The sequence below is a fragment of the Micropterus salmoides genome, unplaced genomic scaffold (assembly GCF_014851395.1).
Source record: "Micropterus salmoides isolate LMB-PRFRI ecotype aquatic unplaced genomic scaffold, ASM1485139v1 Ms_hic_scaffold_14, whole genome shotgun sequence".
Lineage (NCBI taxonomy): Eukaryota > Metazoa > Chordata > Actinopteri > Centrarchiformes > Centrarchidae > Micropterus > Micropterus salmoides.
The window spans coordinates 27,755,951-27,772,297 of NW_024040485.1; the positions used below are offsets into that span (position 1 = coordinate 27,755,951).

Below are 16,347 nucleotides of genomic sequence, written 5' to 3' on the forward strand. Positions count from 1 at the left end.
GCGGGGGGGGGGGGGGGGGGGGGGTACACGATGTAACGGGTCGGTGTGCATGTCAAGCACACTACTTTCTGCTAATAATCAAATAATTGAAGTTTTTATTACCAGGAACTCTTCTTTGCTTAGCTTCCCAAAAGTACCATTTAACTGACTAATTATTTACATTTTTTTATTTTTGATATGTTAATATCGGAATAAATTCACTTCAACCCAGCTAATATTTATGCAAAAACAGCTCAATGTAACCGTGGCAAGAAAGAAAGAGATGAAAACAGTAGAACAAAAGAGTAAAAACTGAGATGAGAGATGTGGGCATTCACTCAGCCACAGTCTGTTCAGTATGCAGATTGGCTCTGCCCATTTAGTTGAGACAGTTAATTACATACAGAGTCTATCTGTCTGCCACTGGATTCATCTGTGCTCCCACGCTGATGCGCCAGTGCATACATCCAGTGATAAGTGGCGACAAAGTTAGGTGTCTGTGAAAGCAAACCTAACACATCACTAAAATATCAGATTGTTATGAGACTGTATGCGAAGGAAACAGGATTTTTGTAGTATGTGAACAGTGTGTGAAGGGTCAGTAGCTACCATGGCCTGCTTAACAAGATGTATGGGTAACATTGGTTTCAAATGATAGTGTTTTGTCATAATTTAAAGTCCATTATATCTCTCAAAAGTGAGAAAGTATTTTATAAATTCACTGTGTATTACAGGGTTTGACTTATCTGAGTAACCTGGCCTTGTAAGTCTCCCCCTGACTCTGATTAAATAGATGCTTAGATGCTGAGATGTTTTTATACTCACTATCAATTTTCTACAAGTCCCATTATAAAAAACTGCCAAGTGTAAAAATGTGCTCATATATCCGGCCTGCTATCTGATGACCAGGATCAGCAGCGTATCAATATCATGAGGTTGTCGCTCTAAACGTAACACAGGTCTCAGTCATGTTTTATGAGGCGCACATGATTTATACAGCTGGTGTTTCTGTTTTGTAAATTACTTCTCTCCTCGGAGAGGAAAAAAGAAATCCAATAAAAACAGACATATGCTAAAAAAAACGGTTCAATTTAATCTCTTTTCTGCCTCGTAAGGCTCTTGCAGCTGTGCGCAATGTTCATCAGAGGAAAGGATGAGTGGAAAATTACTGAGGAAACAACATCAGTTGAATGCTGCAGGTGCAAGGTGTGGTACAGTTGCTTTTCACCTGACATTTTTTGTTTAAAAAAAACAGGAAGTATATGGATCCTTCACACAACATAGGCTGTAACTAGTGTATTTTACTGTGAAGTCCTCGGAGACCTAAAGTAGTAGCTCATCTATTTTTGTGTGTCGTGACACTTCCTAACCCAAGAAAAAAAGTGAGTGTGGCGTCTGCAGTCCTTCCTTACCTCCCAGGGTAGCAGAAACTAGGAAGTGGGTCCCATACTTCTTGATGAGGTTTTCGTTGATTTGCTGCAGGGTTGGTCGTCGCCCCAGTAACCGCAGGTTGCGTAAGAACTCTGGCGCTAAGGGCAATGGAGCTTTGAGGAAATCTCTCTTCTCTGTTGCCAGGCTGTTCACTTTCCAGTGGCTGAACTCCCTGAAATTATAAATACATTAAAAGGTGAATACACACTCGGTTTAACTCTAATTTGAGAAGGAGAGCACATTACATTACATATAGACACATTCACACACACAAAAGAGTCTGAGAAGGTACTTCAGCAAGCCAGAATAAAAGGAGGTCAAATGTATTCTGACTCAAATTGTCACACATTTATGAACATTTTTCTCTTATACCTGATTTGTTCTATAAAATCAATGGCCCATTTTGTCATTTCCAGTGTCTTGTATTAGGATATAATTTATTTCTATACACTTTTATTTATTCTTATCCGCATATATTCTTCTCCGTTCCCATCAGAAATCTGACTGCAATCTGCCTCTGTTTAAAATGCAAATCACAGTCAGCCCCACTTTAGCCCATAGGGGGGTGGTAATGCACCTGAAGCCTTGGTAATTGCTGAAATTTTTGACTCGTCTGGAGGGACTACATGGACTATGAGCAAGACAAACGTTTTCTCAAACCATCTGAGGTGGTTGGTGTCATCTGCAATTTGCTTGATATATTGTTTTGATATCCAATAGCAATCCAGCCATGAAGTGGCAGTAAGTGAGTAAGGTCACTCTTGCATGCCTGTCTCGGCAATAACTGTTTACTTTTGTGCTTTAAAAAGACTCCCTTCCTGCCCTTCTAACCCAACACTTCTTTCCACCAAATACAATCCAGTTGCTCCGTATTACTGCAACATAAAAGTCAGTTCAGCCCGTCAGTATCCTCAGTAGTGGTCTTGTTTGTTAACATTTATTTCCATGACATCTCAAAAACTAATTTACTAATAATTAATTGATGTTGTTACCTGTGGGATGTTGATTAAGCTCTCAAAGTTTGATTTGATTGCTTTTGAATCCTGGTGATATAATTAGTATCAATATTTAGGAACTTTAAATCAGACACTGCCATGAAATATGATTATCAAAATGCTGCATTAGAAGTTAAACATTTTTAAAGCCCCAACAACAAAAAATATTTGAATTTGAAAAATTGGTCAAATGTGTTTTGTGAAATGTGTCGTTCGCAGTGACAAAACCACAAAGAATTATCACCCAGTAGTTCCCTTCAGCTCTACAGAGCATTTTAGTGTCTTTTAACTCACTGTTTTGGTTTTACAGCCTATAACTTAACTATGCTGTTCCAGTTTCACAGCTCTCTTTGATTGTTTTCAGCAGCATCAGCCAGCAGGTTTCTTTAGAAAAGCTCTGGAAAACCCACTGTACACTACCTGCCCAGCACCAGTGACAGACACAGTTATTAACAAGCTGGTGAACATATGGGTGCATTTAGTAGCTAAAAACCTAACTGTTTTTTCTCAGGGTTGGGGGAGACCAAAATAAGTTAACCCCTTAACGCAGATTGTTGCAAATTTGCATCACACCGCATAGTCGATACGTACCTAGGAACCTTTTGCAAGCACTAGTTTCTTGTTTATGCTTGTTGTCGCTAACTCGCAAACCTACGTCATCTACGTCATACCTGAATTTATATATTTTCTATGTTCTATAGATAAATTAATAATCTCCGCTTAATTTAGCATCAGCTTGAAAGCAAATGAAAACAAAAATAATACATTTTCTTATATAATTGTAAAGAAATGCAGGCGTTAAGGAGATAAAGGAGGTGCAGTCATTTCTAACAAAATTAAGTAAATTATGTATTTGTTGTGGACTATTTTAGCTACAGATTTGGTGCTCTCCTCAGTATTTATGACAGAAGTGAATGCAATTTTGACTCAATAATTAAACAATAATCTACAGAGCCCATGATCTTGGTAATGAAAAAACACTATAAACAATATGGGTCATTGGTGTGTTTTCATAGTTTGTTGACAACAATGGAGCTCGACAGCACAGAGGAATAAGATATATTCGGCTATAGATACACTACACACATCATACTTGTTAGTAGGATCAATTTAATGTTGTTTTTTGGTGTTTTGTTGACAAATAAAAAACATCAACAGCCTTATCCTTTAAGGAATCTCTGTGAACTGACTGTTCCTGGTCATAATACTGTGGAATTGAACGACATTTAAATGACAAGACTTCTTGTACACCTTAGCTGTCCAGCCAAATGCTGGCAAAGACCTTATTTCAGTTCAACTGGTCAACAGTGACAGAAAGAGGAAGAGATGAGACTGGTAAAAAGAATCCATTTCAAGTAGCTGATAATCATTTCATCACTTCAGTCCTGCCACATTGGAACCCCAAGGTATGTGAAGATTATGCAAATACCAGCAGAAAAGTACAGATTCACCTCATCTGCATAAATTTGCTGGCAAAACAAGAGGCGTTGAATATTAGCACATTATGTATACATTCCCTCTGAACAAAATACTAGCAGTGACACAATGTTTTCCCATGAGAACGCCTACTCTCTTTCTCTCACACACACACACACACACACACACACACACACACACACACACACACAGGGAGGTACATATACTGGATCACTGTCTCAGTTTCCCACTGGCTGCTTTTACACTACCTTTTTGCGGTCAATAGTTTACTATTACCAACAACATGATACTGTAATTATGCTGTTGACAGCATTATGACTACTCAAGAATACATACAATAGGCCAATTCTCGTTATAATACACTATAGATATGCATAGGGGAATTCAGACAGGACTATGGTAAAGAGAGCAATGGGCTGTAATTAGTTTGTAGTTGCTGCGTTGCATATTAGTCTTCAAAGAAACGCTAAGATTTGTAACCATTTATCACAAACCATGACAAAGCTTTCCTCAGAAGGAAGGGCCCCGGGAGCACATGGTCAAACTAGTGCTTCATTAGGAGATTCATTCTCACATAATGCACCAATTAATGTCTGTAGCCTGGCCACAGTCACAGTGCAATTTGTACAAGCTATCATTAACTCTGGCCACATTGTTCTTTCATGAATGCAGAGCAACCCAGAGAAACTGAGTCCGAGGGCACAGTTTGGAGCTGCAAGCAAAATGTGTAAAAAAAGAAAAAGAAAAAGATAAATAGACTAAAAACACAAGAGTTGCTAGAGCAACCTTTGCTTTCTGTTTGCTCGTCTGCACTGTGTAGCCATTAGTTTATCCATATCAGCTTGTATACTGTGAATATCTATCCATCCATCCATCGTCAACCGCTTATTCTGCGTACAGGGTCGGGGGGGGGGGGGCAGCGCCAATTTTTTACCCCAAAAAAATTTTACCCACAATTTACATATTATCATCATAACTATTACTGTCAGCTGAATAAATTGTTTGACAGGATGTTTAAGTCATTACTTATTCAAATTATTAAGACCATTTAGCTTGAGAATGATAGCAGGTTCATACTGGGACTACCTATATTGTATATACATGGTTCTAAGTTATATTATGCTACTGTTGTAACAGACCAGGTCAATCCAGTAAGGTATGAATTTGAACTTTATTGTTTTCATGCTAGAGAGGCTGTCTAATCGAGTCAAACCTTTCTGCCCCAACAGATCAATACAGACGAATTACTATACGAAGGAAATGTTATGGGACTATGGGAAGTTAGGGACACTTGGTGAATGGACTAGCAGAACAGTGTTTTGTTTCATGCAATGAATATGGTCACAAAATAAAAAAGTTTAGTGGGGTAGTCAAACACTGATGCTACAGTATTATGTTCCTTCTTTTACATATACCCTCTTTCTTGTTCTTTTCAGTTGCTCTTTACTGGGTGCTAACATGACTCAATCAAGTCAAAGGTGGTGGAGAAGACTGCCATCACCGTCTTAGGAGGGTATTCATAAGAAACACCCACTCCTGCAATATGAGTAATAACTATGATGTTTTTCAAGTGCACCTACTCTATCTACATTTTCATGCTCTTTTCTTCTACCTGCATGCACAGTATACCCTTTTATTACAGTCAATCCAAGAAATCGTTCTCTATCCAGGCTGATAACTTCATCATCTCCACTTTTCACTGCATGACTGTAGCACAGCTTCCTTCACACTGAGCCTGCTTCATTGCTACAAACATACCCCTGCTTGTTTTTACAGATTTCCCGCATTCATGTTACAAAAGGTAGATACAATAGCAGGGACATTATTAGTCTCTCTTGTAACCTATTTTTATCCAATGCAATGCATGGATTATTGCAACCTAATCATTACAATTTCCTGAATAAATGATTGATGTGCTCTTTTTTTATGTTTTCAGAGACATATGTTTGACTTTTGTTGTTGGTAAAAGGGTGCTCAATATTTATTCTGATTCCACTAGAGTATATATATGACTGAAAATTAGGAAAAGCATAATGGGTTCCTTTTACTGAGTGATTTATCTATATTAAGTTGAAAAAAGAAAGCTCTTGCCAGGGACCAAGAACCCAGCAAGTGTTTTCACAGTGTGATAATGTAAGCTGATGTATGTAAAATCTGAGCTTCTTTAATACTATACCCAGTGGTTTGGGCTGTAACTTGTGCACTGCTTCTACCACTTGTAGGAGCAGCATCTCCATTGCCCCCAAATATAAATATTAATTAATTAAATAATTCAATCAATCTTTTGTCACATACTCTATTATATAGGTATAGGTATAATGCGCAGTAAAACATTACATTGCCAAGAGCAAATTTTGCATTAAAAATTATGTCTGCAAAATGCAAAAAAGCAACAGTCACAAATGTAAAAATGTATATTAAAAATGTTAAAAGAGAGTTAAAAAGCATAGAAAAAAGAGTAAACAATAAAAGAGACATAGTAGCACTAATGAAGAGTTGAATGAACATGAGATAAACATCCTGGGTATATCTTTTTTCATAAAGTTTTATTAATTTCAAAAATAGTTTTTGAATGAAACTTCATCATGATCACAGACATGTGAGGCACAGTATAAGGAGCTTAATCCTCTCTCTTCATTTAGAATCAAATGCAAAGCACAACACTAAACCATCATCTTGACCACATACTCAATCTATTGTTCAGTCAAGTGGCTAGCAGCAATATTTATACATACTCTAACTGTCCTACTTCTCTTCCAGAAAATTATAGAAATCCAGTGGCCCAAAGTCACTCAATGACAGGTATGTAGCACTGCCTGAATACTGCTTACGCAATGTTTTGGTCTGTACAAAACACGAAGTGTGCAACATGAGAAAAAATACCAAAAAAGTCAAATAAATGCATTCTGACATGACATTTAGACATTTATAGGGTTTCACAACTTTAAGTGAAACAAAATGGCCAAAGTCATTTCAGTTACAATGCTTATATATGGTTATTCCAATTCCAGCAGCAGTTACATGAAAAATATCCCAAACCAAAGGTCAATCTCATTTCAATGCGACAAACTATAACAATTAGTCTGCAGCTATCACATGCATCAGCAGGCATTAGTTTTAGCTTAGTATTTAGTCCAGCGAGTCACAGGATGGCGGCCAGTAGTTGCACACTGATTAACTGGAGCTGATTTAGACTGATGTGTTTTCTGAGCCACTCTACAGTGACTGAGCACGGGGAAGGAGCGCTGACGGCGATGGGCGAAAAGCAAAGAAGAGCAGTGCATCATTTACTTTTCTCCTCGCTTCACTCTCTAAGAGTTAACGGTGAGACTGTTGGCTGACTATTTGGCTAATGATGATAGATGGTGTTAATTAAAAGGTTTTAGCACAGCGCTGATTGCACCTGCAGCTCCGGCACTTGGTTTGGCTGAAGCAGAGGGATTTTTTTTACTTTAATTGGAAAAAAAAGAACAAGAAAGCTGCCTATGCAAAAATTTGCCTTAGATGACCATTCTGGCAACATGTTGGAAAATAACACCTGGATGTTATTAGCTGTCAGATAGAGAGGGTAATGGACTGGTCTCAGGGTGGATGTATTTGCTGAACTTCATATCAGTGCAGCTGTGAGGAGTGGGGATCCTCTTCTCTGGCCAGTGAAGAGTGGGGGAAAATTTTTTGCTGCATGTGATTATATTACCTTAAATATGTTCTTACAGTATATGTTACTGGAATATCTGTAACATTGGGCCTCATGTTCTTCAGGCAGTAGATGCCTGTTCAGTCACACATCATATACTTTTGGTCCCCCCCCCCCGATCCCCAAGTCCTGCAAAAGTTAAATTAAACCTGCAATAACAGATTTTTCGCCACTTGGGGGCATCGGAAACAAGCTGTGAACACAACATTGACATATCATGACCTTTTTAGTTGGTATAGCAAACTTAAGAGTTGTTTATTTACACATCCAACAGACATGGACCAACATTATCATTCATTTACAGTCATGTAGGGGTGGTGATGGCACATAGATAAGATGCTTGCCTTTGGTGTGGGAGACCTGGGTTTGATTCCCACTGTGACACATCCACCATTGTGTCCCTGAGCAAGACACTTAACCCCTAGTTGTTCCAGAGGCGTGCGACCTCTAACATGTATAGCAATTGTAAGTCGCTTTGGATAAAAGCGTCAGCCAAATGAGTAAATGTTTCTGTCCATCTAATGCATGTAAGTCCATTATTTATTCTCTATCTACTCTCTCCCAAACTTGTAGGGAAAGATTGGGCGTGTTAACTTCTAAATGCTCCACTATGTTCATTGGTATCAATAGTACTGTAGCGGTATCTGAACTTCATATGATAATTCTCTGATAAGAGTGGTTGCTCATCACTGTGTGCACTTTCACATTGTACACTGTTATACAATTACTGATTATTGCTGCTTTTAAAGGTACAGTGAAAAAAAAAATACAATGTCCAAGCAATTCTGGGTCTTTGTGTTACTTATTCAGTTATCTTTTATCGCATATTTGATGTGACAAGTTAATGATGTTAGATCGTGGGTAGCTAGCTGAGAAATCTTGTGGCTGAGAGGTGTGTGGTTGGATGTCAGATGGAAAAAACATTTTTGGCAACTTTCTTCAGATCTCTACGCTCTCTCAAGCAGTCTGATTGATTAAAGGTGACTTTATTATTATTTTTATTATTAATATCATTGTTCTATTTAAGAGCAGAAATACGAAAACAGAACAGACCCATTGTCTGTATGTTTTCAGGTAGGTAGAAAGTTAATGAGGCTGAGAGTTCCATAAAAAAATAGGAGACAAAGATATAGAGAGCGAGAAGCTGCAAGAAAGGAAATAACTGCAAGTTCAGTTCACAGTATGCACTTTTACACTCTACCCCCAGTACACCACAAGCCTATTTGTTCCAAGCGTTGAGTCATGATGAGAGGTTTGTGGTGTTGAAAGTGAACAGTGCAGAAACTTTATAATGAGCAGTTTCACCTGAATCAGGTACAGTCTCACCTATTAATAAGAAGTGACCCACATACTATTTTGGACCATTTCTGAAGTTGGTGTTTGGTGGAGCGCACAACCTTCAAGTTTCTCCATGAAAATTGTGCTTCACTGCTCACAACCAATCCTCCATGGAAATGAGCCTTGATCCATGAGGAGGGGAGATATATTATAACCACTTCGTTCAAATTGTTTTTTTTTATTATGCTCTAGGGTATCTGGTCCTGCAGCAGAGTACAAAAGATACAATAAGTAAGGGATGAAAAGGACACAGTTGCAAGTAATTATAACTGCAGAAAATACAGGTACAAAATTAGTAGTGTTTTCTTTTTCTTTGTTTTTTTATTTATTTTTAACCTAAACATAAAGGTTCTCAGCCAGATTTGACTCTATTCATATAGTGTTTCGTTCAGCTAAGAATACCTGAGTGTGTTTGTGATAGTTTTCACTATTTTATGACAGAACTAGACATTTTAATGTTGATAAACAAACAGCATAACTACTTAATCTGAATTGACAGAACTAGCTGGTCCTAAAGTCGAGTGTACTCATAATAACATAACATAATTTATAGTTAAGGAGCCAAAACACAGCTGGTATAGTCCTTTAAACTAAGTCCTTTAAACTAACTATTAAGGGTGCACAGTTGAGTTTGTTCCTATGGATGACAAGCTTAATTGTTTAATAGCAGACTATTATTATTTGCTACATGTCAAATGTGTTACCAAATGCTGCACTAAGTTGTTATAGTTTTAATTTTAAAAAGTATTAAAAATTTTTGAGCCTACTTGTAAAAACGTATTTGAGGATGATGCACATGATGAGTCACCCTGCTGGGACATGAAGAAGGTCAGCATGGGAACTTGGTGGTCAAATTTAGTATTATAGCCACCATCTGATGCTTCAGCGTGTTGATGCTTTTATAATTTTTACTGCTGACTAACACCTCTTTGGTGGTACATTACATGACCTATTTTGGCTGGTTTTAGTGCGAGAATATGGATTAACATGATGGTGATAACTGATGTCCCCATTATTTAGTTACTCATACATCAGTCAGTTTTAAGCTAACATGTCCATGAATACAGCCCCCTGAATCTCTAAGCTGCCACATAACATTTCTCAAACTGTTTTGCCAAACACTCAACCAAACGTTATTACTCCCAAATGCTCTAAATAATAATAAAGTTCTACTGTTCTGGAACAAGGGCTGTTTTACTTTTTCAGCCTGGCGCCGAATCAAAAAGTCCATCCTCTTGCCCTGGGATCTGAGTTCATTAAAACTCCCTCCTGTCTTTTGGGAGCCCACTAGAAATAGACCCTCCACCCAGCCTGGAGGGTGGAAGCCAGTGCATGATTTTTTAATGATGTCTGAGTTGCTCCCACCAGAGTCATTATACATCTCCTAAAAGGAATTAAACTGGAAGCTGACTGCCAGGGACCCCGAATGGTGATCGCATTATGACAGCTAATGGGAGCTGTGACATGAAGGGAAAGCTAAGGATTATTTGTCGACTAAATTATATATCACTCAAACAGATTTGTGACTGATTCCATAGTATTTTAAGGTAAGCACAGTAAAGTTGGTTGAGTAAGTTTCAAGTATGCAGCTGTCCAGGTTTGGAGTTTATATTATGGAGGGGAAGTCAAACCAATTTAACGTGTGGTAATGTTAAATTTGCACGGTGTGTCCTAAATCTGTACAAGACATCACCTGCCTACTTACGAAGCTGGCGTATCTAGGTTGAGTGTCTCTGTCAGCTATTTTTAAAATTTGTCATGCTTCAGCTGAATCTTGTTGGCTTAAGACACCACACTTTAAACAATATATGTCAATGACGCTGCTGAGATTTGACATGATTGCAGCAAATTGGAGGAGCCATTTTTAGTTCTGGGCAATTTATATTACTGTCTATGGCTTCTTAGTGGAAACTTGTAATTATAATCAAGTTATAACAATGATCAAATGGAAAATATGTAAATATATCATAACGCTATGATGGAACATAACACTGGAATAGTACACTGTCCTGCAATACAATTTGGAGGTACTTTACACTTCCATAATCTATTTAATTCTGCCATATATACATTTCAGAGGGAAATGTTAAACTTTTATTCCATTATTAATACCTGACAGATACAGTTACTAGTTTCTTTATACATAAACTATATAATATATTAGCAACAAAATATAATTCAATGTTTTACAGAAAAAACCCTCCAACAATATATATAGTAGTTAAAATGAACTCCACTTTGACCAGCTACAATATTAAAATGCTGCATCATTTAGTATAATCTAACAATATTACAAATAATAATACAATACTGACTGAGGCGACTAAGACTACATCCGGAGTACTTTTACGTTTGATATTATATATTTTTTTAAGGAAACACTTTACTTACTTATTTTACTATAAATCAGAAGTTAGGATTAGACTTCTGAGTTGCACATCGTTGAAAAATTCTGGCAGACCAAATCTGTCCAAGGATTTGTCTCCATTCATTAATTTTATTAGCCTTTGCTATCCCTTTATCCCTACATGTACAAACCAACTAAACTGTAAATTTTGAAGTTATTGTTCTACAAAGAAGTAGTTTTTTGAATTGATATTAGCTCAGTCAAAATATTTTCTCCATGTTGCTTTTTTGTAGTTTTTTTATACCATTAAAATTGACAGAATCTATGTTTTTATCCTTTCAAATGATATATGAAAAGAGATCTGAAGCATTTTTTTGAGGCATGGATTCCTGGTGTATTGTGTTATTTGGCGTGAGTAAACTATAATATGTTCGTTCTCATTTATAACACTATGTGCAGGAATATGCAGAGGTCACATAAACACAGAACAAGGCACATGAATGCATCAGGGAACATATCCGTGATATTAATGCATGTCAGAACATCCATATGTGCATTCTTTCTCCTTCTAAAACTGCTGTGTATGGGACACTTTGTTTTTGCATAGAAAAGGACAAAAACTAGTAGAACACTTCTCTCAAGAAGCTGAAGTGCAAGTACTTTGGCTGAAAAGGCTATTTCTTTTTCTAAAAAGAAATTCCTAACATTTAGGTCTTCTCCACTGGCTTTATTTGTAGATTCATACGGAAACAATATAGGCCTTACGTGGTGTTGATTTGATAACATCAAGCTTATTTCAGTGTTAGTTTAAGAGAGGCATTCTGAACACATTTTGCAGACGACTTAAAAAAAACAAAAAACAAGTTAACCCAGAGGATGCGTGACGAGCTCTGTATCTGCTCTCCAACCTACCTGCCTTACTGTATTAGTATCATAGTGGAGAAATCAAGGAGATGAATGCCTCACTTTTGCTGTTTCTCTTAGCTATTTTGAGAGCTGTGCTGTAGCCAATCTCCCAGTGTGTGTGTGTGTGTGTGTGTGTGCTTGCGTATGACAGGAGGCTGATGTGTCCTATTTCCCTTGCAAACTAAAAAAAAGTAGGTTTGGGGTTTATTAATATTTGTATCCACTCCTCTAGTCCCCAAAAGAGAGACGAGGTCTATCACATCAGCATGAGATAACCCATTCTGCATTAAAATGAATTCATTTCAAATGAGGAGGCTTCAGTTTGATTGTTTCTCAGGCTGAATAATTGTTCTGAAAGAAACTAAAATTAAATATCTTGGGGGTCTTTGACATAAAAAGTGCCCTGCCACTGTTAATTTGCTGAGATACGCTCTGTCTGTCTCTGTCTGTGGTACTTCTGTGAATTTCCAGTATTACATTTCTGAAAAGGCACAGCTATATGGGCATTTGCATTATTCATAACTCCTACGGCAAAGCGGGGATTACTTATTGATGTGCATAGGTATCCCCCAAATCACATGGTGAGAAAGTTTCAAAAGTTCTTAGGTCTGGTGACACAATTAATGGGCTACAGTGTGGCTGTAGATTGCAGGCACATGTTTGCGCAGATCTTTAATGAGAAGGTTTAGCGAAAGATGAGTTGTGTGCATTGCTGTTTATCTTGGTGTTTCTTTTATTTGTGATCTGCTCTTTAGTATGTACAGCACTTTGGTCAATGTGTGTTGTTTTTAAATGTGCTTTATAAATAAATTTGACTTGACTTGACAATTAGCACCAGTTTCTTTTTCCTATATCTGTCTTTTTGTGCAGCAGTAGCATTAACAATGACCTGGTTAATTACTCAACGTTTTTTGAAAAATATCTAATTTTGTTAATTATTTAGTATTTCTGTTTAGCGGCCTTTAACAAACCCCATTTCCCATACACCCTAGACCTTTGCAAACAGAATGTCATGGCACATAAGCGGTTTTGCATACTTTGCCAGGTGTTTATGTCTGATCACAGGGACCGTTGCGGCCTGGGCGGTTTTATTTTGAAAGGCCTGGTTCATCCTGACATCATTCTTGTTAAAATAAGAGTAACTTCAAAGTAGGTGGGATGGGATTTAAAAGTTGAATAGACCTGTTGTTGAGAACAAAATGAAGGTTAAGTCATACTGAGAACTCATGTAATAATGCATTACTGACTATTGAGCACTCAGTTGACATATTGCCAGGCTTTTCCGCTGGTGTGATCCCACCACAAGATGGTCTCCTGGTAAAAAATGTGGATGAACCTCGCAAAAAGCCTGAAAATCTAACTATCTATGCCTCTGTATTTTTAGCCTATGGGCAAGTCATCATTGAGAGTCATGCTGCTTTGTACTTGGTGGTACTGTCCATGCAGCAATCACATATAGTAGATTACTTTGATACCAAATCAGAATTTAAAGATTAGGAGCCTGGATTATAAATTATAATGACAAGTTATAGATAGATGTTCATCCTAAAAGGATATCGGAGGTCTTGACTGTTACCACTGTAAAGAGTGAATTCTGCTGATTTGTGCAAGATGTGTATGATGTCTGTGACAGGTGGGGACAAATATTGCCGACAAAAAATTGGATGCTGTTCGTATCTATTCAGAGCACATTATCTGTTTATATTTAAATAATATATAATAATCTATCTGTTTACACCTCTACTATTTTGTGTTTGTGCATCTCTTTCTCTGATCCATCCTCAATAGTCCACTTCATGTGCCCCCATTTTTTCCTCTTCTCTCTTGTGCCACTTAAACATACCCTGTCAGAAAAACAAAATTGCTCAGAAAATGAAATAATTCAGCCTGTGGACAACAGCAAAACAGAGAGATGTCTGTTTTTCTTATTTTCAAATAATTTCAAGAAATGACATCAGGCATTGTTAGAGACCTCCACCATCACCACCAATTGTCACCCTCCACTTAAATGGAGACTGAGCCACGGAATTATGATTCAAATTGACTCTTGCTAAATTAAAAGAGAGAGTGCACAGGTAGTAAGCATACACATGCAGGTAATTTCAGACTGTATTGCTCTGGAGGCATTTTCCCACAGAAAATCTGCAGAATCAAAAAGAATTACTTTTTTGTAGGTTTTTTTTTTCTAGCTGGGATTCAATAATTGAATCAGTACATGTTAAAACACAGATCTGGTGTTGGCACTTATTAGGCAGCGACATGTCGACTATGTCCTGGTGTGATGCCATTTCGTACACACATTCATATACTTCACGCAGACATGCACACTCATGTGGGCATGAGGACCAATTACAATCCAATTCCAGTGCACTAGTATGGGGTGAAGATTGTCTGCTGCCCCTGAGACGCCAAGGTCTCTGGAGAATGACAGTTATTAGAACCTGATAATGGCAGGGCTGACGAATGCAACGTCCTTCTAATAGGAGGCAACCACTCTTATATTACTTCCAATTTGACACAGTGCTTGCTGCAATATATTGTTTAAAGCAACCAACCACATTTAGAGTGAGATCAGTAGATGTTTGGTTATACTTTAGAGAAGAAAAAGCAATAAATTATATAAATGTATGGTATGGTATAAATCTATAAGTGAATTGAAGCTGCACTACCGATATTATGGCAGCTAGTCGCAGACTTTGTTGCTGTTTGGTGGTGGGCAGGTAGCATGTTTTATTGTTCTTCTTACTGTCCAGCCACAGCAGTAAGATTTGCCTTCAGTTATTACTGTGAGCTAGTGTTGTCAAAAATATTTTTTGAAGGATATTGATTCTTAATATTTCAAACGGTTTTAAAATTCATTTTCCACAGTATCAATCCTGAAAATGCGCTTCTCTTCTCCCCGACAGCGAACTGATATCTACACCCACCGCTCACTACAGAGCTTTCTTCTTGTCTCGTTCCCTCCGCTTGAATTACGTTTTTTTCCCTGCCAGTTTCGACAAGTGATTGGCTAGTACTCGTCACATGTGATTTGATGCTGGCAAATAATACAAGCAAGCCCATATGAAAGTGACGGTACAGAGCGGTGCTAACGAAAGAGCAAAGCACGCTGTCCTCTATGAAGAACCAGCAGAGGTTGGCGACATCTTCCCTTTCAACATTACTGTGTTAAACAAGACGGTTGTTGACAAGATAGCTGTCCTGTTGTCCAGATATTTATCATTCTCAAAACTAAGGTAATCCCCCTCAGAGATATCAGACCTGAGGAATCTCAGAATCTGAGTTTCAATTGATAGGAAATACTTTGACTAAGGTCAGAAGTAAATTAACTGATGTTATACTTGATGTTATGTTGTATATACTGCTGTTCTGCTTAACACTCAGTACTATTAACTTTACTAACAAAGATAAGTTGATAAGATAATTCAGTAACTATATTCAGTAATTTAATCAAAGTTCTGTCAATTTCCCCCCGTGGTATCGAAAATGGTATTGAATATTGATAATTTTCAAGGTGTTGTATCGTTAGAAATTCGAGTATCGTGACAACACTTCCGTGAGCTTAAAGCAATGAGTTTAACGAGCAGCAGCTGGGGTGTACAGACTATTTAGCCATGGTTTTTCCCTGTCAGGCTACATACAGGCTGCCCTCCCTTGTTGTGAAGTTTGCAGCCTGAAAGACATACCTGTAAACACTATGTGTTTTAAAAAGTACTTCCACCTCCTCTGCAAAAACGTATTGTCATTAATATTCTTCTACAAGATGCTTGAATAAAACATCAGTCAAAGATACGGCAGTACAGCACAGACGTAGTTTCAGGATACAATCCATTACATTTCTTGTGCTACATTTGAATACAGGCCAGTGTATTGCCTCCAATCAACAGTAATCACATTTCAAAAATATATATATTTATTTTGCCATCTCTACAAAGCAATAAAATTTAATTAAATTATCATACTTAATTTGCATGCAACCATTGTTCTGCAGTTGTAGTGGACCAAACTGTGCCAGAAAATGCACCTCGCAGCATCCTAGAAGCCTTAAAAAGTCGGTGCTGTGGCAGTTTGCTTGTTTCCATTAGTTTGCCAGTTCCCAGTGTGCTAAACATTAGGCTTACTGCCAAACAACACAATGTGGTAGAACTAACTGGTTCTTAGCACAACCTGGCCACCGTCTGCTCTTATCCATATGGTCAATTTGTCTTCCGCTCTCA

The 16,347-nt window shown here is 37.7% G+C and overlaps 1 protein-coding gene across 1 annotated transcript in view; it reads right to left on the reverse strand.

The window, feature by feature from the left end:
• The window catches only part of brinp2 (bone morphogenetic protein/retinoic acid inducible neural-specific 2), a 209,121-nt gene that overhangs the window by 83,809 nt on the left and 108,965 nt on the right, over window positions 1-16,347 (reverse strand). Inside the window, 1 exon segment of the mRNA XM_038718847.1 lies at window positions 1,392-1,582. Within this exon segment, the coding sequence (XP_038574775.1) occupies window positions 1,392-1,582 (191 nt within the window).